This window comes from Zerene cesonia, chromosome 13, assembly GCF_012273895.1.
Source record: "Zerene cesonia ecotype Mississippi chromosome 13, Zerene_cesonia_1.1, whole genome shotgun sequence".
In the NCBI taxonomy this organism is placed as follows: Eukaryota; Metazoa; Arthropoda; class Insecta; order Lepidoptera; family Pieridae; genus Zerene; species Zerene cesonia.
Window position 1 is genome coordinate 6,954,798 of NC_052114.1, and position 25,084 is coordinate 6,979,881.

The 25,084-nt window shown below is 32.2% G+C and overlaps 3 protein-coding genes across 3 annotated transcripts in view; all 3 read right to left on the reverse strand.

Annotated features, from left to right (window-relative positions):
- The window catches only part of LOC119831068, a 5,757-nt gene extending 1,943 nt beyond the window's left edge, over positions 1 to 3,814 (reverse strand). Inside the window, exons 1-2 of the mRNA XM_038354310.1 lie at positions 3,674 to 3,814; positions 2,278 to 3,411 (exon numbers count right to left, since the gene is read on the reverse strand). Coding sequence (XP_038210238.1) covers positions 2,278 to 3,411; positions 3,674 to 3,682 — 1,143 coding nt within the window. The 5' untranslated portion in view covers positions 3,683 to 3,814. The remainder of the gene's footprint in view (positions 1 to 2,277; positions 3,412 to 3,673) is intronic.
- A 10,601-nt stretch (positions 3,815 to 14,415) lies between these two features.
- On the reverse strand, positions 14,416 to 17,155 carry LOC119831534 (GATA zinc finger domain-containing protein 14-like). Its single transcript, XM_038354940.1, has 4 exons — positions 16,996 to 17,155; positions 16,791 to 16,919; positions 16,590 to 16,627; positions 14,416 to 16,273 (listed from the first exon to the last, which is right to left on the reverse strand). Exons 1-4 carry the CDS (start codon positions 17,002 to 17,004, stop codon positions 14,662 to 14,664), a joined length of 1,788 nt encoding a protein of 595 aa, XP_038210868.1. The 5' UTR covers positions 17,005 to 17,155; the 3' UTR covers positions 14,416 to 14,661.
- Positions 17,156 to 17,720: 565 nt separating this feature from the next.
- LOC119831541 (uncharacterized histidine-rich protein DDB_G0274557-like) lies at positions 17,721 to 19,279 on the reverse strand. The gene is made up of 4 exons (XM_038354950.1): positions 19,133 to 19,279; positions 18,802 to 18,945; positions 18,547 to 18,590; positions 17,721 to 18,223 (listed from the first exon to the last, which is right to left on the reverse strand). Exons 1-4 carry the CDS (start codon positions 19,139 to 19,141, stop codon positions 17,785 to 17,787), a joined length of 636 nt encoding a protein of 211 aa, XP_038210878.1. The 5' UTR covers positions 19,142 to 19,279; the 3' UTR covers positions 17,721 to 17,784.
- Between the last annotated feature and the right edge of the window lie 5,805 nt (positions 19,280 to 25,084).

The following is a 25,084-nucleotide window of genomic DNA, read 5'->3' on the forward strand; positions in this document are numbered from 1 at the left end:
TTTGATTTTTTGAGTATTTGAAAAACATTAGGTAAAATATATCTAATAAGCATGTTTTGTACATATGAAACTCATAGAATGATACGATTACTACCTAGGAGGCACTTACCTCCTAAGGTTTTCCTTATAACTATTTTCATACGTCATTTTTACATTCGTATACAGACATTATGTTAGGGATGAGTATATATATTAGATAACGTATGTGTATTTCATATTTCATGAACGGAGATGTAAATAAATCACATAGTCGATAAACATGTCCCAATGATCGTTTTTATGTATTCTGTCACTGTTTGTCACACATTTTTTTACCAACAAAAGGGAGGCACAGGCAAGGGAGGAGATTCTAAACATTATGTTAGCATTAAAAATTTATTTATCAATAGAAAGCTACATATTATATACGGGGTAGCATATAATGTATTTTTCTTTTTACTACCTCTTGCCAAACCGGGCAATGCTGAGACAATAATATTTTAACTGGTACCTAATTCAGTGAAAGTCCTTACAATATGCAGTGGGTAAACAGTGTATATCTTAAACATAAAGCACACTGTTCATATAAACCAAATTGTGGTTTGCTAACAACACGGACATTCAACATGGTATTCTGCGATACCTAAATCAGAAATCTGCAATTTGAATATTACCTAAACCGATAATATGGAAGTCAACAAAATTCCACACTGTGAAAATAGTTGAGTCCAGTATATATTTAGAATAGTTAGAGAAGGTTGTGCTGGTAATATTTTTATAAAACAATTTTTAAACATGCCACAATATAAATTTCGAAACAAAAGTTTAGCGTTAATTTAATAGTCTATATAGTTGAACAGTTCTTGTAATTGCTCTCAATAAGGAATTGTTAACAATCGAAATTTCGTAAGTTAAATACTGGCAATGGTGCGTAAAACTGTTGGAATGGGGCATTTCGAAAATAAAGTCCATTCGAAAGATAACATCTATAGTATTTATCCTCGGCGTGCCCAGTTTCGCCAGACCGTAATTTCAAATGGATTTAGGTAAATAAATTTTGGTATTGCGGTAAAATCCATTATTTTGTAATTAAAACATTTACAAATAGAGCCATAACATAATTTCTAAAAATTATAGTGAACTATCAAATTATGTATTGCAACGCGAAATATCTGAATATAGTAACTAAATAAAATCTCTACTAATTTAGAAAGAGGTAAAGTTTTTAACTTTGTATAGGTACCTCAGCTAACATGATACTACTAGGTTATACGTTACGTTAATCTTCAAAGTCTGACACAGTGGGTACTAGGTGTACTAGTACTAGGTACTAGGTACTGCAGGTGTACTGCTCGATTCATAAAAATTATTTTTTATAAGAGAAAGCTGTATGTGTCAGGAGTGACTTAGGCTATATTTTTTGTATCCCAGGTCAACTGAGGCTAGTGGCTTGTAGTAAAAAAATAGTTATGTAGGTATTTTAATAATGTTTTAAGTCGATTGCATAAAAATGGGTCGATATTAAAATATAAACTTTATACGGTACCTACGGTATATATTTCGTTGGTTGATGTATTTGAAAAATTGTATTAAATTTTACTAATAATGGGAAAATATTGATAGACTTCATGATACACACTGCACGTGCATATCAATTCGAATGCGATTATGCGCCATTCAATGAAAATAGGTATCACCTCATTATTTATTTTAATTTTATAAAACAAGGATTGGCTAAGTATACAAAATGATTAAATGTCGATACAAATCGGTAGTCCATCAAAAATGGATCTAGTTTTTTGTATTGGGGTCATATCGATGTCACAGAACTTGTTCATGGCATATTGTGGTACCAACCGATCTATTTTCATTACATCATGTAGATATGTGATTGCTTGAACGTGACGAAATAACTTAGGTTTTTATGGATCGAACTTTATATCTTCAAATATTTTATTTATTTATATTTGCATTAATGGTTCTACTTCCGGAGGCTAACATCACTTTTTTATGCAAGTGATAAATATTGAATAAATTATAGCTTAGGCGATCAACAATTTGTTTTATACTTGGATTTGCCCGCGGCTTTGCAAGCGTTAAATTCGGAGTAGTTTAATATATGTTATTAATCATATAATTATTCCTCTTCAATCACATTGTCTATTAAAAAAACCGCATCAAAATCCGTTGCGTAGTTTTAAGGATTTAAGCATATAGGGGCTTGGACAAACAGTTATATTATGTAGTGGTTTCACATTTGGTTTAGGGAATAAAAATAAAAAAAATAAGGTGACTTACATAGTTTTCCAAAAACTCCGTGTGCACATTCTTAGAAAGATGTGCAGAAGATCCAGAGACAGCACTTATACGAGAGACATGCGGAACCGCAGGGACGATCTGTTGTACTGCAGTGGGTGTGTAGTGGGCGATGTTAGATGCACCTTGAGACACGGGAGTATATTGTATTGCTGGTGCAACGTGCTGAGTGATCACTGGAGCTTTATATTGTACTACAGCAGGCTGAGAATACTGCACCACAGGCTGTGCAGAGTACTGTACAGCTGCATGTTGATCGATTTGCCCATAATTAACAGAATATTGGGCTGCTTGTGGGGCTCTATAGACTGGAGGTGCACTGTACAATGTAGATACTTTTGCTATATTCGCAGATCCTTGATTGTACTGGTTAAAAGTTGATGTATAACCAGTATTTGTATAACCTTGATTGTATTGATTTGTTGAAGCGAAGACAGTGGGATTTGCTGGTTGAGCCCTTAATGCTGACGAGGTTGTGTAACCAGCACTGGGAGCGGCGAATACTTGAGACACCACTGGTCCAATTGATTGGGCACTATATGAATTTAGTGACGCCTTGGCTAATGAACCTGTTGCAACTATAGTACCTTGAGATATATGATTTTGAGAGTTGTAGGTTGTTTTTACTGGTGCTAATGAGAACTTGGCGTGTAAGGGTGCTGCTGTTATTTTTGCTATTATAGGTGCTTGGGCGTAAGTCGCCGATGGAATTACAGTTCTCGTTTGGGCCGCTGATGACAATCCTTCAGAAGTTGCATAACCATGTTGTTCACTCTGTACATTATTGTACGATTCAACGCCGAAATTTTGGGGCCCTTGATAACTCGGATGGGATTGATATGAAACTTGTTGCTGGGCTGGTTCGAAGAAGGTTGCTTTTGCGTATCCACCTTGACGATTGTACGTATTTACTGGAGATTGTTGTATTGGTTCAATGAGTCTTGGTGCTACTGTCGCCTGTACACCGGCTGTGGTTAATTGTACAGCTGGAGTGGGATATGAGTAGCCGCCATCGCCACAGCCTTGTATAGTTTGCACTTGGCTTAAATGGTAGTTAAGGTCCGGGTCGTGATAAGCGTAGGCATTTGAAAGGAACGCAAATGTTAAGAGTATAACCTGAAAAGAAAGATTTCAAATTAATTTGTTAGAAATTGATTAGGATTGTTGGTAAGTTTATTTGGTGTACAGGTTTAAAAATAATTAAACTTTTATAAAAAAAAATAATAATGATTATCAAGTATTTTAATAAGTACTTAAAATGTTTCAGGGAAATCGTCTTTAATAGTATTTTTCACTAGTTATGCAAACCTCAATTTTTTATAAGAAAAATTATATCTGCTATGAATTATTAAAATGTTATGTTGTCTATGATACTTACTGGCGTCATGATTGTCCGATTGCTAATCCTTGATTCAAGTCTATTGTTATAAGAACATATCACTTAGTAATTGAACACTTGAATAGTATTTGGCAAAGCGTAAATTGAAATGAGAGCAAAGTGGGCCCGCTAACTCTTATATAGCAATCTCATATGTGTAAGAACAGGTCATACTTTTTCACATTCGCTGTTAGTAAAGTGGGCGCGGTTTAGGACTTTAATCTAAATATACTGGTAATGAGTAACGATATAGTCTATAACTATAATTTTCTTGACAAAATTATTTCAAGTCAACTAAAATGTGTAATTAATAAAATACTAACGGTATGTTGTATATATTTTAATTAATCTGTAACATTTTGATTTGATAGCGCTCTATGTGAAGCCTCATATTTACTTTTTTAATATTAATTAGTAAGAACTATTATAAAGTAATCAGGGTATTTTAAATTAAAATAATATTTAATAATATATGATCTGAAATTGATTTATCATTTCCATTATAACGACCGTATAAAGAAAAATAAATTATTTTTAGGTGTCGTGTCCTGCTGGTGATATTAACTCTTAGTATAATAAAATTTATTACGACTCGGTAAAACAAAATTATAATAAATTTCCCAGAAAGTGCTTGTTGCTTGATTGAAGAACTGAAAAGTCCCAATGATGACAAAATAACACTAGATAGTAAACACACTAGATAGAGATACAATTTTTGAGCATTCTTCTAATTTATCGAAATTTTATATCAATTCAATTTTCTTATGTTGTAGCGTGGGAGACCAGCTCGCTTTGGAATGTATTAGGCCAGTCCGAACCCTCTCAGAATACCATCGCAAAATTGTGCCCGTTTCCTGTACCTGGCCTTTTCTAGCCTATTCCTAATTTTCTGTTATTAATTCTTTCCTTACGGCAAAACACAAGCTCAGATACCCGTTATAATACAATAAAATAATAATTTCATTTCGAAGTTCAGAGGTTTTCTTTTGTATTAGACAATAGATATTAGATATTAGATAAAATAGGTAAATAACAATAAATAGGTGGGTGTGTAACAATGTCTTTAATGCGGGGCATGGATTACAATAAATAATAGCCATTAACAGATATTATCAATATCTATACATTCTCACAACGTGATCTCATGGCTCCCACGGACATGAAAGATGTCGATTCTGTAATGACAATCGATATAGGCAATTAGCCAATATAATAATAAAAATATGTGTCATTTGATTTTTTAGCTTTTTTTTTGTTTTCGTTTACTATACACTTTTTCTAATGTTAAAACCACAATGTTATTTAATTTTTTAATAGGACACCTACACAGAAGGATATTCCAGGTGGAAAAGCAGAAATTCTCTTTTTGGATTTTACTATAACACATGTCTATAAAATCACCCATTCTCAAACCCGGGAAAAGTTATGAAGTATTTAATTGAACCAAACGACTGATTTTTTATTGAGTACCAATATCCCACATAAAGCTAACAGCTTATATCTTTTAAATAATCTATAATAATTTCGAGCAGTGGTGGCTCAGAAGTAAGGACCTCGGAATTCAAGAAAAGTCGGGGATGATGGTATCGTGAGAAAACCGGCATGTCTAAGAATTAAGAGTTCGATGACAGGTGACATCAACCAACTCGTACTTGGACTTACACTGCAGTGAGATCAAATATAGGCTGATGATGATAAAAATTTACCACTTTCGCTCTCTTCCTGTGAGTGTTCTCTGCGATTAATAAAATGTTAATTATTATGTAAATTAAATGATTTATCTTTCAAAAGCTACTTCAAGTAGTTAAGTTTCGAAATCAATTATTCAATTCAAATAGGTATGTTAAGCACATAGGGTGAATTACATATGGTCCTGCACGTTTCAACACTAACATTTCAGCCTACGCGTTGTAGTTACCTTAGTATTAGAATATGTGAACTTATATCGATTAAACTAGCAATCATTTACATGATATAACGTCCTGCTCCAGTTTTACATGAATTTCTATTACTAATGCGTAATATCTTCTATAGAGATTATTATAAGCTGTATTTCACATACTCTGAAACACAATAAATAGGAAATTATAGATTGACATACGAGCTGAAAAGATGGATATTAAAGAGTTTTTCTGTTGTAGTAACCGTTCTTCCGGGATTTCCGGATTAGAAACAATTTTATGTCATAAACTATCTTTGCACAAAATTTACAAAGAGGAGAGGGACATACATATGTTTTTAATATTAGTGAGAATTAATACTGTGTAGATGATTTATAAGAAATGTTTTATACAACGTAATTCGTAACCTATGTAATTGCAATTAGCAAAGACATAAATATCAAATTTGCAAAATATATTCAGAATGTATTCACAACAATAATAAAACTCATAAATTGTGATTACGAACGTGATATCATAATTCATATTACATCAATGGAGGTTTTATTTCCGCTTTATCGGTTCGATTTAAGTGAGGCTCACTCAAGCAATTAATCAGTCAGGACTTGCTCTTAATGCGAATAGAAGTGCTGATACTAAAATGTTCATTATGAATGTATGGTTGTGAAAAAAAAAATGTAGGTGCTTGTACTATTATACAATTATTGACGTTGATTATAACAAATCGGTATAGCGAAGGTTGCTTCTATTTTCAACAAGAGAGAGTAGAGAGACGATTTTCATACTCGTGGTAAACTTGTATTAATTTCGATTTTTACCTGACACAGGTAAAATTTTCTCCGATGAGAAAATTCATTCAGTTCGATGCACTTGAAATTTATCATCAAGACTTTTCTATTTTTCTTATTTTTTATATAAGTATCTCAAATACATTTATGAATCGGAATTCGAAAAAAGTTTATAAAATTTATAAAACCAATAAACTCCTGCCTATATCACTATTGCGAAAAACATAATGTCATTTTGCAAACATATATTACGTTAGTTATTAAGTGACCCTACGTAGTTACACATGTGCTGTAATTTACGTAGGTAAAGGAGGTTAGATAAGGACAGTAGTGCCTTGCACAAGTACTAAGCTCTTGAGATCACAACTCAATACAAATTATGCAACACGTCTAGAGCTTAAAATGTTTGAGCTAATTGCCTTAAAATCTTACAGCTTAAATGGTAAATAATGTGAGCTTGGTTATTAAAGAAAATCTTTAATTTTTGACTGTGGTTCTTAAAAACGAAGAAGGTTTTGATTGTATTTTTTATTTGCTTTGATGCTTCATAAATCTGTTCGATTGACGTGATTCTTATTGATGAGATATTGATATCATTTGGAACGTCAGTGACCTGTGGTTGGTTCTTTAGAATGGGTTTATTAGTTTACTAATTTTGTAGATATTTTATAAGAACCTACGTAGATAGGTCTATTATATGGAAACGTTACTAGGAAAAGATTAGGATGATGTTTGTCAATTCTACGCAGTGCTTAATAGTAACAAAGTTCATTGAAAGTTGAAACATCGTAATATGTTGTAAATAGTTCAACTGCATATTATCATATGGTATACGTAACACAAGTAAATAAATCGATCGATCAATAACGAGTTTAAAAGATATATTGTTTGATGACTAGTTTCTCGGCACGTACCAAGACAGGCGAGTAAAATGTTATAACTAATTCCTTTACGTAATGCCCTCAAACTGGCGCGAGGCTTCAAATTCAATGTAATTTCGTATTTATTAAGTGTACAAGGTTAATATACTAAATAAATAAACGGGGAAAGGAACTAGAATCATTCAATAAAACAACATTACTTATACGTAATTACTTTAATGGGCTTACAAATCTTCAACGGATTGAATTTTGCCCGCACCATCGCCAGTGTTTTCTTTAGATTTAATCTTTTTTTTTAAATTTACTCAACAATATTGACTAATTCAAGCATCCATAATTGAACATTATTTGATTGTTTATTATGATAATGCACAACTTACTTACGTACATACTATGTTCTCTATAAATGCGCCAAGAATCGCGATCATCCAGATTATCAGAAGTCGGTTAAACATCCAGTTTTCGATGTTATTTAGGTGTTAATTATCACTTTCACTGTAAGCTTCAGATGACAAAAAGGCCAAGTGCTATTACTCAATAAACCTTTTACACCTGGACATACAAGTATAGATACAAGATTCGATCATGAGTACGATGACAAACAGATCGTTGGAAATTTGAACGGAAGGTCAAACGAGCTTTTACAAAAGTAGTTAATTGACACGAATTATTGATTTAAAAATTATTATTGAAATACAGAATAATTTTTAAATTAATTTTAACTACAAAATGTTAACTATTACTGAATTTGTTCCTGCCTTTGTATAAACATAAAAGCTATTGGTACTGTCGTATTTCGTTGTAGCACATGTGTTTATGATAGTATTCATAGTACGTAAGCAAGCCTTTTCATCATGCGAATTTCTTCACAATCCTATCATTGCCTTTGAAGCAATATCTTTGTTCTATGACGGCTACATAGTATTCAAATGTCACGGATCTAGACATTATAATAGGTCAAACTAGCTGTTTATGAGTGTCAGTAGGGCACTACATAGAGGTGAGTCCTATTAAATCACGTTACTGTCACCAAGCAATTCAACAATACTATTGATAAAGTATTTGTGTGTTGGTAATAGTAGGTGCAGAGCAATTGAATTCCCACTGAAACAGTTATTTACTATTACCTCTGTGCTATTACCTAGTAAAGTATTATGTTATGTGTGCTATTACGTTTTCGTTATTGTGACCCACGTATCTGTTGTCGATGCCCTTTTTACAATGACATTTTAAAGGTGAGGATATAATATGTATACGCCTTTTCATTCGTTTATCGCAGTATCGCTTCGCCTATGTTTTATTATTTGATTATTATTTTTTTAATTGTAAACATTGGTTAAATTTCTATCGTAAGGCTTCCTATGGATTGGTTTAAATTTTATTGAGATGTACACAATCCCATATCTTTATTTAAATAACACACGGTACAAAATTTTAATATAAATTAAATTAAGATTGTAACATCGCATTGTATCTAAATTAATACTTTTTATATTTATTACCTTTTTGTTTGTTCTTTAACATTTTGTATATTGCATAGACAAAATTTCAAGTTACCTATAATATTATTTTATTATATATTTTGCAAGCGTACTATTTGCACTTTCTAAATTTATACAAACACTTAACACTATCAGTAGATGCTAGAAGGATATTTATCTCGATTCGAAAAGTGGTTGTATCAGACTGATTAATCTTGTTAAGTAATCATATAATCTATAATCTGCATAAAGAGTAATTCATATGCAGTATTACGTACGTACCTCTCGCGACTTCAATTTTAATTTGGTCCAGAAATATTTGCACTCTGACAGTTTTATTTGGTGCGATAATGGAGCATGAAATGAATTCCCACATAAATAAATAGTACCGTAAGAGACGTAAAAGAGTTTAAGATGCTGAATTATTAATAGCATTTACACTTAGTGCTTTTTGTATGTATAGAAATGTTTTGTTACTTTTTACTTTAATTTAGTTAATAAAAAACTTTTGAACTTGGTATCTATTGTACGAGATTAATATTCAATCCATTATTTACTAGCCAAATTATGTCTCGAGGCTCTATAGTCGGGTCTGGATAGGGTATCCTTGTCCAGGTACCGTATAAGGTTGGGTCGAAATTGTGAGTTATAATACGGCCTGAAATGTTGTATTATATGGTATTATAAATTATACTCTAGGTTAAAACGTGCAGCTAACTTGAACATAGTCACAACTCACAAGCGCGTTGTTTTCGGGTCATAAGGAAATACCACTCCTTTTTATCTCGTTGCCATAAATACTGATATCCGACTATACATACTTTTAATAACACTGACATATAACATATTAAAAAAAATTTTATAAAATAAAAAAAATATTAATTGCGCTAGTTCTGGCGTTATAAGGAGACGATGTAAATATGGCAAAAATACTCTTTAATGATATAATGAAATAAATTGTCTCTCTTTCTCTTAAATAGAGACTAATAACATAGAGGATAATAAGATGAATTCATGTTATTATTGTGTTGTAATCAATCTGTGATAAGTGTATAATATTTAAACCGTTTAATTTGATATTTCTCTTTAGAGGAGACAGTTATATAAAAACATTTAAACATACAAATGTTTCTGTCCATCGATCTCTATTGGGCTCTCATTCATTGTACAAAATCTCATTATTTTTATTAATTGTCATAAAGCGTTATAACATAATGATAAGAAATTCCCTTTAACTAAAAATTACCCGAAAATAATGAAAATGCACGTACGTACATTACTACCTGACTCCGAAATATATTCTTGTTCAGTGTATTTTTAAAAATATTATGAAGTGAAATTTTGTCTTTATATTTAGGTTGTGACTACTATATTTAAATTAGTGTTAAGAGCTTATGCAACAAATTGAAGATACCAAGGACTTATTTAATTTATGCCTCATCCCTCCACATACAATAATGCATTTATAAGTTGCTTTACTGATCAATTTTGAATCCTACAAAGTAAGTAACCAGGCTTCTGTGTTTTGTGTGCCGAGATTTTCTAATAGCAATCAAAATTGTTTCATTAAACCAGCAAATAATAAAACATGACACTGTGCATAGCTCTAAAAATATCCGTAATTAATTGATCTATTAGAAATTAGTGCGCAATAAAGTCCTTGTATAAAACAAGACTAATCTCATATTTAATTAGTAGATACGCTTTTTATTAGGTACTGCGTTTTGAAATATTATGAAATACACATATTAATTATTGTATTAAAAGTGATGTTGTAAATTCAAATGCTTATTCAATCTTTATAGGGTTTGCTATGCAACAACCGAGCAGCAACCTTTTATTATAAACTTGTAATAATAAATGTTATGTTTATGACATATACTCAGACTAGCTTTTCCTCGTAGCTTCGCACGCGTTAAATTCGGAGTAGTTTAAAAGATGTTTTATTCGTATAAACCTTCAGCAAGCATACATAGGGACATAGGGACATAGGGAAATAGAAAGCGACTTTGTTTTACAATATATACTGATAGTACTTAATTTTAGTATCTGTGACATGATGGTGATGCAAAATTAAGAAGCATATTAAAGTTACAAAATTCACTGTGCCATTTAAAAGACAAATATTGTTTAGTCATTAGTGAACTGCGATTGTTCGAAATCGATTGGATGACAAATCAAAAAAAAAAAAAAATATGCATTTTCCTCATCGATTTTTTCTTTTACTTTTTTAGTATAAATTCACGCCATCTATTGAAATAAATACAAAATACTATGATTTACGCTAAAGTGAAATAGTGAAAGGAGAGGCATAATATGACCATAATATTGATTCGTATAAAAGTTCTGTACAATAAACACAGATGATATGATATTTAAACACTAAAATAATTTTGATTTTATGATCGAATTTGTCACTTTTAATATGAAATTGACATATAACTACTAACTAAAAAAAATCTGTGTAGTAAATAAAGAATATGAAATAAAAGACTATATTTGGTTTTTGAATGCTTTTAATAAAAAGCCTTTGCAACTTTGTAAATTTGACAAAGTATCTAATAATTGTTTTTTCGTACTCGGGGTCAAATAAAAAGTTTTCGGGGTCGATATTCTTAGTGGGAGTAGCCATAATGTCGATCATGATGATGATAATGTGGATGAACAGACTTGAAGTGGACATTAGCGCGGAAACTGTAGAAAAAAAAGAAATTAAATTGTTATGCAAATATAAATTTGTAAAACATCGTATTACCGTTAAAAATTCATAAAACAAAAAGTCATATTATTAGCCGATATGTCATAGTATAATTAATATTCTCCTTGATGATAAATCTCACTGTAAACTAAGTGTTCACAATGCCTCTGACATCATTAATATTGAATTTTCATTTTTCGCAACCGCTATCACCTTTCGTTTGATTAATCTTTTCTACGAATTCTTAAACAATCATAATTACCCGTTGTGAGCATCAGATTTGTAGTCCACGTGACGAACATGGCCGTCAGGTTGTAGAAGGTGGTAGTTACCAACGACGTGGTCTCCGTGACGAGTCTCATGCTGACCCTTGACGTCCCCAGTGTGAGGATCGTGCACGGAGTAAGAGAAACTATACTCCGGGAATGCATGCTAAAAATATAAAATTTAATTTAAAAAACTTTGCATTGTTCGTATGCACTTAGTCTAAATTTTTTATATGATACCTTTCTACACCATGATATTTTACTAAAAGATTGTAAAAAGATGTTATGGTTGAATTCAAAAAAACTTAACTTACGTTTTCCTTATGTTCATGAACATTATGAGGATGGATGTGCCCGTGATGGTAGCCATGGTCCGAATGTCCAAGATTGTGTCCATGATTGTTGTCATGATGTAGATTATCCACGCGATGAACGTGATGGACAGGCGCGTGGTGGTAGCCGTGGTGTTCATGACGAAGTGGTCCGTAATAGCCGTGATGTCCATGATGAACTGGAGTGTGGTGGTGGCCGTAGTTGTGCCCGTGGTGTAGTGGCAAGTGGTGGTATCCATGTAGCAAATGAGAATATCCGTGGCGCAGAGGAACGTAGTGGCCGTGGTAGCCGTGGCCGTGACCATGGTAAGAACCGTGATAGCCATGATTCAAATGACCATGGTGGCCGTGGTAGCCGATATGTCCCAAGTGACCGTGGTGACCATGGTGACCGTAATGGTTTTCGTGACCGTGGTGGCCAAGGTATCCCAGATGTCCATAGTAACCTAAATGTCCCAGATGACCACTGTGGCCGAGATGTCCCAAATGGTGTCCATGGTATCCATGGTGTTCGTGGTTATGACCATGGTGGTGACTGTTGTGATGGCCATGATGATTACCATGGCTTAGGTAATGTCCATAGTTGCCATGTGATAGATGTGGATAACCGTAATATCCATAACGTTGGGCGTACGGATAACCATGTGGCCAATGGAGTCCGTGGTGACCGTGACCATGAGAATGAGAATCTAAAACTGCGTTACTCTGCACTCCTATAGCCAGGAGGCAGAGAGCGGTTATCTGTAATCAGAAATAATGAAAATCAAAATGTTGGTAATGACAGTTTCAAAAAGATGAATTAATTTAACTCCCATGTACGAGAAATAAGAAATCCACCTTTATTTATGTAATTATTACACTTTATTTATGTATTTTCTATTTCATATCTCATGTCACTTTTGACTTTTATCCAAAGCTTTTAATTGTCTTCTTTTTAAATAGGAATTATAGAATAATTAAATTGATAGAATTTTAGTCCACACCATATATAATTTGCATTTAGCAAATAGAAAAATCTCTAAACACAATATAATGAAACAAACCTGTAACCACATGTCTGTTAATAGCGCTGAAACTCGTAACACTGTAATGCAGTCTCTGAATTCAGGCGATCTTTATATTGATGCACCAACTGCAAAAATTAGTGTTTTATATATGTGTTAATAAAGACACTTACTGAATTATATCCTGCCTGAAGAAAATTTATCATAACGAGTTTAATTCGTGAAACGTTGATGAGTTTCCTTTGCTACCTTCAAGGGCGGGCGTTATGTTTCTAAACACGCATTGAATGAAAACTGGTCATTAATTAATTATTGATATAATTATTGACACGAGTCTCGCTAACGTGTTCCTAATATTAATTATTTATTGCATATCTAAGGTTAAACACAATTTCTGTAAAACCAGCTCTAGTATAAATTATTGTGTAAATTGTGTCAATGTAGGTATATGTATTATGAAATTCATATACATATGTCCATTTAAGATCAACCGTTACGTAGTTTGGTATAGAGGTAAAGATTAGTACGGGCATTGCTATGATTGAGCAAAATGATTCTCATATACAATTCCTTTTACGATAGGCTATCCGTATGTCCGTCCTTCTGTCACCAGACAATATTTCATGAAACTTGATAGTTATATACATTAGAAATGTTCGGAGATGATATATTTCTGTTGCCGCTATAATATCAAATAAGTAATTAAAAAATCTACCTATATCCTGCAAATCTTTATTTTGCAGTTTCTCTAGATTATTTGTACGTTGGAACTGTTTGTGTCGCGAGTCCGACTCGCACAATTTTTTTTCTTTTGTAGGTTAAAAAGAGACGTGACATCAATTTGTGTTTTTTTTTTTTTTTTTTATGTCATAGCGGGCAGCTGAGCTGGTGGTTCGCCAGATGTAAAGCGATCACCACCGCCCATAAACATTCGCAAAGGTGTAAGTCCCTCTGTGAATGCACTGCCTGCTTTTATGGGGTAAGGGAAAAGGAAAGGATTAACGACTGGAAAGAAGGAATGGACTAGGACGGGTGAGGAAAAGGAAATGTGTAATTAGGTATTAATAATAAGCAATATGCCAACAAGGAAATGTATATTTTTTTAATTCAATAGTAGCTAATAAGCTACTTAATAAAATGTGTATAATATATAGTTATTATTGATTCGATGAATTCTTACCTCTGGGCTCATTAAGTGTAGTGAGCTTAACTCTTTTAAGTATATCTAATGTTATATTTTATTGCTTGCATTTTTGCTACATCAAAAGGCGTACGAAATTTAGCCAGGCTTTTCTATGCGAATGAATGTATGATTTATATTTAAGCATTAGAAATACTATAAGTGGTTCTTATACTTATTGATTAAGTAGGTATGTTTAAAATAAAGAATGTTTTTTCGTTGCTTATTCCATTTATTACAATACATAATTTAACAACAACACATTAAAACTCTCTGAAAGGCCCATGTTTCTTGCATCTATTTGCTAACGTAAGCTTACTTAAGGTGTTATCCATAAGTAGGTAAATATTTAATTTAATACATATTCTATCCATAATGTTACATACCTAGTAAACGCTATGGTCGACTGGTTTATATTTTATTATTTGTTTATATTAATTACACTACAAAGTACATATTATACTTCATCCTTAAAACCTTCGTTGTGGCGTCTATACTCAGGGAGTACATATGGTGGAGGAACTCTCTTAATGGCCATTAGAGTACCGACGGTATATGAACCATGCTGAAGGTTAGGCTTATTGGTATCTTGTATTTGTTTCATTCTTTCTTCAGGAGGATTTATAGCGTATTCCAGGTTTCCTGGATTATTTACAATGTGTCTACCGTATTCAAAACTATAATCTGTAGGTATTGCTATGTTATCTATTGGTGTTAAATCTCTGTTAGAACGTTGTATCTGCGGATAGTTATTATTAACAGTATATTCGATATTTCCATTATAAATATTTTCATCATCATTTCCTATTTTAGGGTGTTGTTGAATGCGTAAATCTAATGAAGATGCAGTGTTTCTTGTATATTTTGGCCTATTTAATGTTCGGACATCAATTTCAGGTTCTTCGATGTGATGATTATAACTGGTCCCAGGCCTTGGAATATTTCCGTTATTATTCGTTTCATAACCTTTGTTCGTTAAATCAGAGTAAATTGGTTCAAAGAACTCTTTAACTGGATTCACATTCTTTAAAAATTCCGCTACGTATTTTTTATTAGAAAAAATTACTTGGATTATACGTTTTAAATATGCAATGTAATTTTTGTCCTCAACATCTGGAACGTTTCCTTTTAAATTTTGTTCGTAACCATTATTTGTTAAACTGTGTCCTGATGGTTTTAAAAACTGTTTTCTAGATGGCTGATTAATATAATTAGAATTGATTTTTTGGTCATGTTGTTGATAATTTGCTGGAATGCGATCGTTTTTCTCCAAAAACAAATTTCTATACGGATTTGTATTAGATTCAAATCTGTCGTGTGATTTTGATTTTTTATATCCATCACTTTCTGGCAACTGCTCATAGTTGTTTTTAACTTCTTCATGGGGCTTATAGTTGTTTACAGGCATGTAAACTTCTTTTGACAAATTTTCAGGATCTTTTAAATATTTGTTACCATATTGTGGGTAAGAGATGTCTTCAGAATCGGGGTGTTGCGATTTCGATTTGATATTATTTTCACTACGTGCAAAGCTTTCACTTACGGGTGACTCTTGCTCTGTTTTAAAAGGATGTTGATTATTATTATTATCCTCATCAAGGTTATGCTCTAGATCCGGACGACTTTTCTTTTTTAAAAGTAATTCTTGTACAACATCTTTGAAATGTAAACCACTTTGCTGTGCGTTATTGTTCAACATAATATTCTCATTAACTAATTTTGTCTTCTCACCTCGATTCGGGTAGATGTTATTATTAGGTAAATGAATTATTTGGACTGGTTGTATCTTCTTGTGATAGAAATCATGATGTGTGTTCTGTGAATCGTCAGTAACTCTGTGTTCTTTATAATAAGGATTGCTTATTTTTGGAAAAAATAATGGCCGCGGGTGCTTTACTATATTTGGAATTACTTCGCTTTGTGGTAAAATCGCATCACTTGATTGAATTGAACCACCGTTTACGTAACTCTTGTCATGAAGTCCATAGTTGTTAAACATACCACCGGGATTTAAATTGTTCTTGTAACTTTCAGTATTAGCCCAGTATGGTAAGTTGATTGGAGGTGATCTGTAAAAAAATTGGCATGTATTATATAAATATGTTTATATCGCAGTATTCGTTTTTTATTTTATCAAAACAGTATATGCCACACGGTGAAGGTGTAGCTGTGTAATGGTAATTTAATTAACGCCGGTCGAATGGTATTATAAAGTTTTCAGTTACATAAATATTATACATTATAGTTTACAATCTCATAGCTCATCAGGAGAATTGTTCCGGCGAGAGAGCGAACCTGTTGTTAGACTGATACCGTATAATTGACGAGCTTCTAATTCAACCTTAATATTTTATTCAATAAATAGTAAATATATAAAATACGCACACATTATCGACGTTGACATTCCATGGATTCCATTGATTCTGTAAAAGTCAGAGGAGATCAGCTATGAAATAAGAAATATGTAGCTTTATAGCTTCTGGCAATTTAAATAGATTAATATGTTTTAAAGGCCAGGCCGCGTATAAGGAAATAAGAGGGAAATTTATAGTCGCAAATTAAAAAAAAGACTGAAATCACACTTACTGTTATACCACGATTATAATTGAGCAATAAACCATCGGTGTCATCCTCTGTGCCGTAGCTATTACCATACGAATTAATTGCCGTTTCACCGCCAATACCCTTTGTTACTAAAGCACCAAATATCAGGAACTGAAAGACGAATCGATAGTATTAACAATTCAATAATATTATTATTTAAAATATTGTGTTTTAACAAGAGTCTTACTTGAATCATGACTCAGAAGTATGTTGCATGTCCGATTCGCGGATGATGTGAGTAGAACGTACGGTAATAGGTACCTAAGATTATTATGGATCTTAATTACTTAATACAAAAAATATCTGCCACGATCTCAAGCGTAATTGTTATGCTAAACGTTAAATCGCGTGAACTAAATAGAGAGGTACATGATTTGGAATATTTAGCATTAAGTGAATACCTTACTTAGCATTACAAATTACAATGTATCTACAAAGTACATATAAATGTGTACAAATATGGAAACTGAATTTTTCTATCGATCTAATTATATCCGTTTGGTTTTTGTCCATATTCATAATATGAATAATTAATTACTTTAGTGTCTGGAATAGACACAATAATTAATTAATTAATTGACACAATTATTACAATTAATGTTGATATACTATAATAAGAATTAAGATATTTTACATTATATTTAGTTACAATAGTGGTCCTCCTAATTAATACAAATGTTGTAATATTTTTATGATCTTTTCTGTTTTAATTATATTAAGAAACAAACACGTAGACTATATATTACGATTAGCGACATCTGTGAGGAATTCAGTATTACGTAAATGAAGTTCAGATTATTGGGTTGAAAATAAAACATAGAATAACTTTTAAATTTTAATACAACTATTCATAGCGAACAAGTGATATAAATATAGAAATATGAATAAAGTAACAAGTTTAAAAATTAGTGCTAATAATAATAAAAAAGCTGGCCTTGATATACAATGTAAATAATTTGTTTCAGGTTTTATTTATTTAATAGTAACTGTCATAGCCTCTATAGTCGTAACTACTGACACCATAGGGATTGTAATAGTATGGTTCGACTTCAGGTTCTTTGACAGGAATGTAGTCTCTTGCAGGGTAGCTGTATCCATAGTTATTTTCATATTTCCGTTCCGCATAAGGATACGAATAATGGCTGTTTCCATAGTTTGGTGTGGCGTAATTCCTTTCTACGTACGGGGTGTGATGCACTGGAGGGACGTAGGGCTTAGGCACTATAGACACGTGATTGTCATGATACTGCCCAGATCGCGAATAGCTATTGTGTCCAAGGCCATGGTTCAAATAATTGACTTCCACTTTTGGAACTACATACGGAGTGTGTGGATGGTATGGAATGTATTCGTGTCTGTCGCGGTGATCGTGCCTGTCACGGTGGTGACGGTCATCGTGGCCTCTATGTCTGTGCCTGAAATATCAATTGTTTTGTTAAATGAGTTTCTACAAATTTGCTCGTTTCTTTTTAAAGGCTCAACTTAATCTCGAAATGATTTAATGAAAGCATTTTTATCGGATTTTACAGAAGTGATTGTTAATAAATTGAAAAAAATGAAAAAATATCGATCATTAGGCTGTCTATGTCCTTTACCATGATGAGGCTAGACCTCTCCGTTGCGCTTGATCCCACCGCAGCAATAGAAATCTTTGATTCATAACATTCTGTTTTTAAAAGCAATGTTGTTCAAAGCATGTTTTTACTGTATAACTTAATGATATAATTGTTAAACTCACGAATGGTCGCGGTCGCGGTCATGATGGTGTCTGTCGTGTCTATTCTGAAAATAAATTTTTTACCAAATGAGAATCAGGAATCCATCAAAATACAGAATCTTTAAAAAATATATACTATATTTACTTTATTTTACATGCAATTAGGAGTTTACGATGTTTTCTATTGAGTTTCAGTTAAATCGTTTCTTTAGCCGACTATGACACTAACAAACTTTGACAAATTTCCTTAACTTTGTTTTAAGTTGATATACATACATCTCTTCTGTCATGGTGGACTGGATACGAGTATGGTTCGTAGTGTCTTATGTAGTCGGTGCTCTCATAGTGCTGAGACGGTTGTGCAACTTGTTCCTTTGCGCTTACAACCCCCGCTACGATTACAACCGTGAAAAGAAGTAACTGAAACCGAATTATACATGTCTTATGAACTATTTCACAAATAAACAATCGAGCTTAACAAAATCAATATGCAACAGCCTTTCTTTACTTGAAAGATGTATATAGGTTAAGAACAAAAATAAACAATATTTTGACCAAAAAAGGATATGACTAGATTGATAGGAACAATGTAAAGAAGACGACTTACCTTAATCATGTTTAGCGTTTACTGATTGAGCCTCTATTACGCAAAATAACACATTATCGGTATCTTAAATAGGCATAAAGATCAGTTTCAACTATTAGTTTTAATGATTTGCGTGCGCGTCCCGGAAATTGTGTATTAATTAATCATGGCCCAATTGTGTTTAAAATATACAATAACTTTAAACATAAAAATACGCATAAAAACATGTAGATTAATTTTGTCATTACTATTGATTTGATTGGATTGTTAAATTTCATTAAAATATAAATGAAGTATCTAGATGTCCTTTTTTTATCAGCTTTCCACCTTTCTTTTGTCAACGTATCGCAGGAAATTTCCACGAAAGTGAGATGTTTCACCGCGGTAATAAGTCATCATATCAAATAATCACTACGTTCCACGTGAATGAATGGCAAACAAACAATTGCTTATAACATTTGCAAGGATTCTGCTTTCTGGAAGTAAGGTACTTCTGCCCCTTTTATAAGCATTAAAACTTACAAATTTGTACAAGAGAGAATATTTAAATACGTCAATTTATATCGGATTATATTTTACGACTTCTAAACAAATAGGTTCCTGCATAACAATTATAGTTTAATGCATATACATATCCAATGTTGATGTATGTTTGTTAAAATATATTTTCTAACATTATATATAGTTACCTATTGTTGCATTGATGTGTTTTGTGTTCAATTGTTCGATGATTTTCAATTTAAAATTTAAGCGCCTGATCAAAATATGAAATGCACAGAGCACAATATGAAATTATTTAGCTCCAGGTGCACTAAAATGTCTGTCCTCCAGATAGACAATTGTTGTACTCATTGATTTTACTCGTAGATTCATGTACAGTTTTAATACAATTTACAGTTGGGAACTGTAAAGTCTATGTGAACCGTTTAATTTTTAAAAATACTACTTAAATTGTCTTTATACGTTGGTTCTCTATTTTACAAAACACAACTTCTCCAGGTATTTAGATGAAAAGAAAAAACATTTAGCGCTAATTCTTTATTCTCATTTGTTTGCCTTTATATGTTTAATTAAAAAATACATTTCAGAGGGTTTTTCCGATATCGTAGCTATATAATTAAATTAAATTAAATATGATGCTGTAAGTGGATATGGTGATGAGGGGACGAATGATGGACAACCGCATTAAATCTGAAAGTATAACAGAGAATTGGTTAAAAACTCTTTGAGGGAAAAGATCAAGAAACAAGGTGGTGTGACTAAAATTTTTCCAAAGACGAAGTTATTCAAAAGATTTTTTACATACAATAGGCGCTTTGCAGCAGGCGAGATCAGGGTAGCTAATACCACGATGTCACCTGCTGGTAAGCGAAGAATTCTTAGATGAAGCGCATTTGCCTAGGAGTTCCTGTTCACTCCACTCTTGAATAAAGAAACGAGGAATAGTTACCATCTAAGCTATTCCTCATTAGAACATTTTGAGAAAATTAAAATAATTCTTTGATTAATTTTTAACAATTAAAATCAAATATATTTTGTAACTTCGATGATAAGGTATTGAATAGGCATAATTATAGGGCATTAGCATGTGCCTTAAAGCACATCAAATCGTAAACATCACTCTTGATATTTGTAAACGATTGATTAAAGATTAATCCTTGATTTACTGCCTATTTTAAACAAAGAAATATTTCATTACAAATTCGATACGGCTCGTCAGCTGAGGTGAGTTGACGACAAGGCTCATTTGTTATGTTACCGTCTAATATATTTCTCAATGTAATTTACTGTTCTCATACATTTAGAATATTCTTAGCCCTTCGATGGATGTTTGAAATATTTATTAGGATTAGTCCGCGGCTTTGCCTTCGTGGTTACCGGTTAAAAATTAGGGTTGTCATGGAAACGATAACATGCGATAATTTACTAATTGCAGATTATTAATATCTATACCAATATCCAAGCCTTTTGATTTAGTATAAGAAATAAATTAGCTTCACCCCGCAGCTTTGCTCGCATTGCTACAAGATAAAATCTTTACGTCCTTTTTGTAAGTTTAAAATTATAAAATTCTTCTTCAAGTAATTACTAGAAAAACTAAATTCTTTAATATCATCCAGTCATTATCTGTTTACTTAAATATTTAGAGCTTTGCCTCACCCGGTATGGTCATCAGCTTTGTATTCGACCTTCCTGGTCCTGCCGTCAGGTTCCACGAGCTCATATCCTCCTTGGACAAGGTCCCCATGGCGGAACTCGTGCTGAGACTTCACATCTCCCGTGTGGTGGTCGTGGACTGAGTATACGAACTTGTACTCTGGGAACGCCTAAGAGAGCATATACAAATTTACGCATTGTACATTCGATTATTATGTATCTTTTTACATCAAATTTAAACATATTAACGTTTATTAAAGGAAACAATAGTTAGCAAAATTGAGTGTAATTATTATTATCATTCTGTAATTATTATCTATATTATTCATCTGATTGTTTAATAGGTCTGCCTAATAGTTATATTATACTAGCCTACTGCGCCCCGCGGTTTCCCTGCGTAAGTCCGTATCCCGTAGGAATATCGGGATATCGGGTTATTCCAGTTGTCCAGCTATCTAACTACCAAATTTCAGCAATCGGTTCAGTAGTTTTCGCGTGAAAGAGCAACAAACACACATATCCTTGCAAACTTTCACATTTATAATATTAGTAGGAAGGATAGGATTCACAACACAAATGATTATGTGCATTTAAAACTGAAGCTCAGTCACAATAACATCACCCAGTATAAAAATCTATGAACATCATATTAAAGTTTCGAAAAATAATATCTGCTCTGTATTGAAAATTGTGTACATTTAATTTTATGCACGATGGTAAAATTTTAACACTTACTTAGTTTGGGTTTGATTTTACGAGTCTTTAATTTCTAATTAGTAAATGCAAACGTAGTTTATTTGCATATTGGATAATACTCACGTAATGATCATGGTGGATTTCATGCGGCACGTGTGGTACGTGTGGAATATGATGGGGGATGTGATGATGAACCGGGATTGGGTGATGAATAGGTACGGGATGGTGGATCGGTATCGGGTGATGAGGTCCGTCATGTTTCACTATTTCTTGGTGAGATATCGCCGGTGGGATGTGGTGATGGTGATGATGCAGAGGAAACAGCGCGTGGCACGCTGACAGGATTGCACAAATCCCTAGTAACTGAAATAAAAACGGGTATATGATAGGAATTATAGTAATAAGTTGTTTGGATGCTGATTAAAGAAAGATTTTTTATATTCTCTCTAATTACTCATTAAGCCTGTATGAATTTAATGCTATAAAATTATATCATACCTACATATTTCACGAAATCTCGAATTATCCTTGAATTAGGGTGAAAATATAAACATTAAATGAAAATTTCACTTACCCTATACATTATGATCTTTGCACTAATATGTTAAGTGAAACAGTGATATATTCCAATCCTATGAGATCGGGGACATGAGTGACAGAATTAGCTAACTTTATTAGCTTATATACATGTTTTAATTGTGGGAATTATTGGAGCAAAAATCTATTGATTAATTTCTCAGAGTTTGTTTATACCTCGTAACGTGTTGGTAATACTTAGAAGTTATTAAACTATTATCGCGTTTTTACACCCAAATCCTTCGAAAATAAATATTTGTTGCAAAACGATGTTCCGTTTTTGACAGACTTCAAAAAAGGAGGTCCTCAGTTTGATTGTATTTTTATCTGTTTGTTACATTATAACTTTTCACTGAGTGAACCGATTTTAGTTAATAATAATTATTGCTAGATTAGGATATTCGTCCATATAATTGTTGTTGATCATCTTATATATAAAACTAGCTGCGTCCCGCGGTTTCACCCGCGTAAGTCCGCATCCCGTAGGAATATCGGGATAAAAAATTGCCCATAACGGAAAAAACTACTGAACCGATTGCAATGAAATTTGCTACATAGACAGCTGAACAACTGGAATAACATATAGGCAACTTTTTATCCCGATATTCCTACGCGATATGGTGAAACCGCGGGACGCGGCTAGTTTTTCATATCCCTAAATGATAAGAGTAAGGCAGAACAGCGATTGCCGGGTCAGCTAATTTTTATATAAAATACGGGTTAGAATTTTTTCTGCTCTTTGTTTTTATTACGTTAAACATTTACACATTAATTAAATTTTTACTCGTGATAATAGTACGAATAGTTTACTTTATAGATATTATGACAGAATTTCCACGTGATTATTATTATGGGAACCAATATGAAGTACTAAAGTCATTTAGCAATACGGACAATACAATAATTATTATGAAATGAGCTCAGTGCGAAAGTTCAATCGTAACATATGAAAAAATGGGTCTTTATGTACATATGAATATCTCCTCTATCTAGAGTTATATACTCTTAAGAAATATTGATATTAACTATCAAATTTTCTTAATTTGTGACGAAAGTGCTACAGAATGCAAACAAATACTGGGGGAAAATATAAACTTTATGCCCCAGCCTCTTTCTCGCGAATACACTTCCAATGCTCTTATCGTAATTATAAGAATACATGTATATCAGAGTCAAATTTAAAAAGTGGTTAAAATAAATGTGACATTCTTTCTTGAATATGTCATTGTTCTTTTAACAAATTGTCATTTATTACATGGCTAGTGACGCTGATAGCTTCAGATATGATTTCTGTAACTGGATTAATATATAAAGTGATACTAGCTGTGACCCGCGGTTGAAACCGCGTAAGCGTGCTGCGTAACCGTATCCCGTAGGAATATCGGTATAAAAAGTGCCTATGTGTTATTTCAGTTGTCCAGCTATCTACGAAGCAAAATAGTATTATTATTCACCAATAGATGTCAGGAAAAAAAAACACGAATATGACATTTTCTAATAAATTCCTAGCTAGATCGATTTATCGCCCCCGAAACCCCCTGCATACTAAATTTCATGAAAATCGTTGGAGCCGATTCCGAGATTATATTATATAGATATATTTATATATATATATATATATATATATATATATATATATATATATATATATATATCTCGTTTAAAGGTATAAGATAACAATTATGTCATTCTAGGGTATTGTTATTTATAGATCTGGAACATGCTCTGTATAACAGTTTGCTTGGTTATTGTGAAATTGAGAGCATTTTTTTCCTTTTTAAATACTTATAAAAATTCAATACACGTAGGATTAATGGGCCATGTAATAGTTTTATTGAGAGAACCAATGAAACATTGTAATAAGAAAGTTCCAGCACATTCGTACTTATATACACAAAAGATGTAAGGTTTTCAATCAAATGCTTTTTATATATTTTTTACATTTTACAGAATTTCGTTTTTCACAAAGGTAAATTGGTTGTTATACATAGTAAAATCTCATGTGAACCAGCAACATTGTTAATAACACTTGTGCCATAACAAACGTCGAAAAAGCGTGTTATGAACGTTAATAAACTAAACAATTGATATTACACAGTACTATGAGACGCAAGGGACCGTATACATAAGGTTTGTATATTACTCGTTGGTGCTGTTACAAACAACGTATCATTTAAATTATGTTTAAATTTTTTTTATTTTAATTAAAGTGTATTACTTGATACTCTTTTTTTTTAATTTCAATTTTGTACCTACAACGTATTAAGAAATATATATGTATATACACAATTAAAAATTTTACAAAAAAAGTATCAAGTATAAACTTTAATTAAAATAAAGAAATAAAAAAATATGGACAAAATTTATATATACATATATATATATATACATATATAATATTATCATTTCGCTTGTATTCATTATTTATTTAGAAAACCATCCGAAAATAATGGCAAAAATGATATTGAATGAATTTTTTTCGGAAGAATTTCTAAAAAAAAATCCGTTCTATTCTTGAATTTTGAAGCATTGATTTTTTTTATT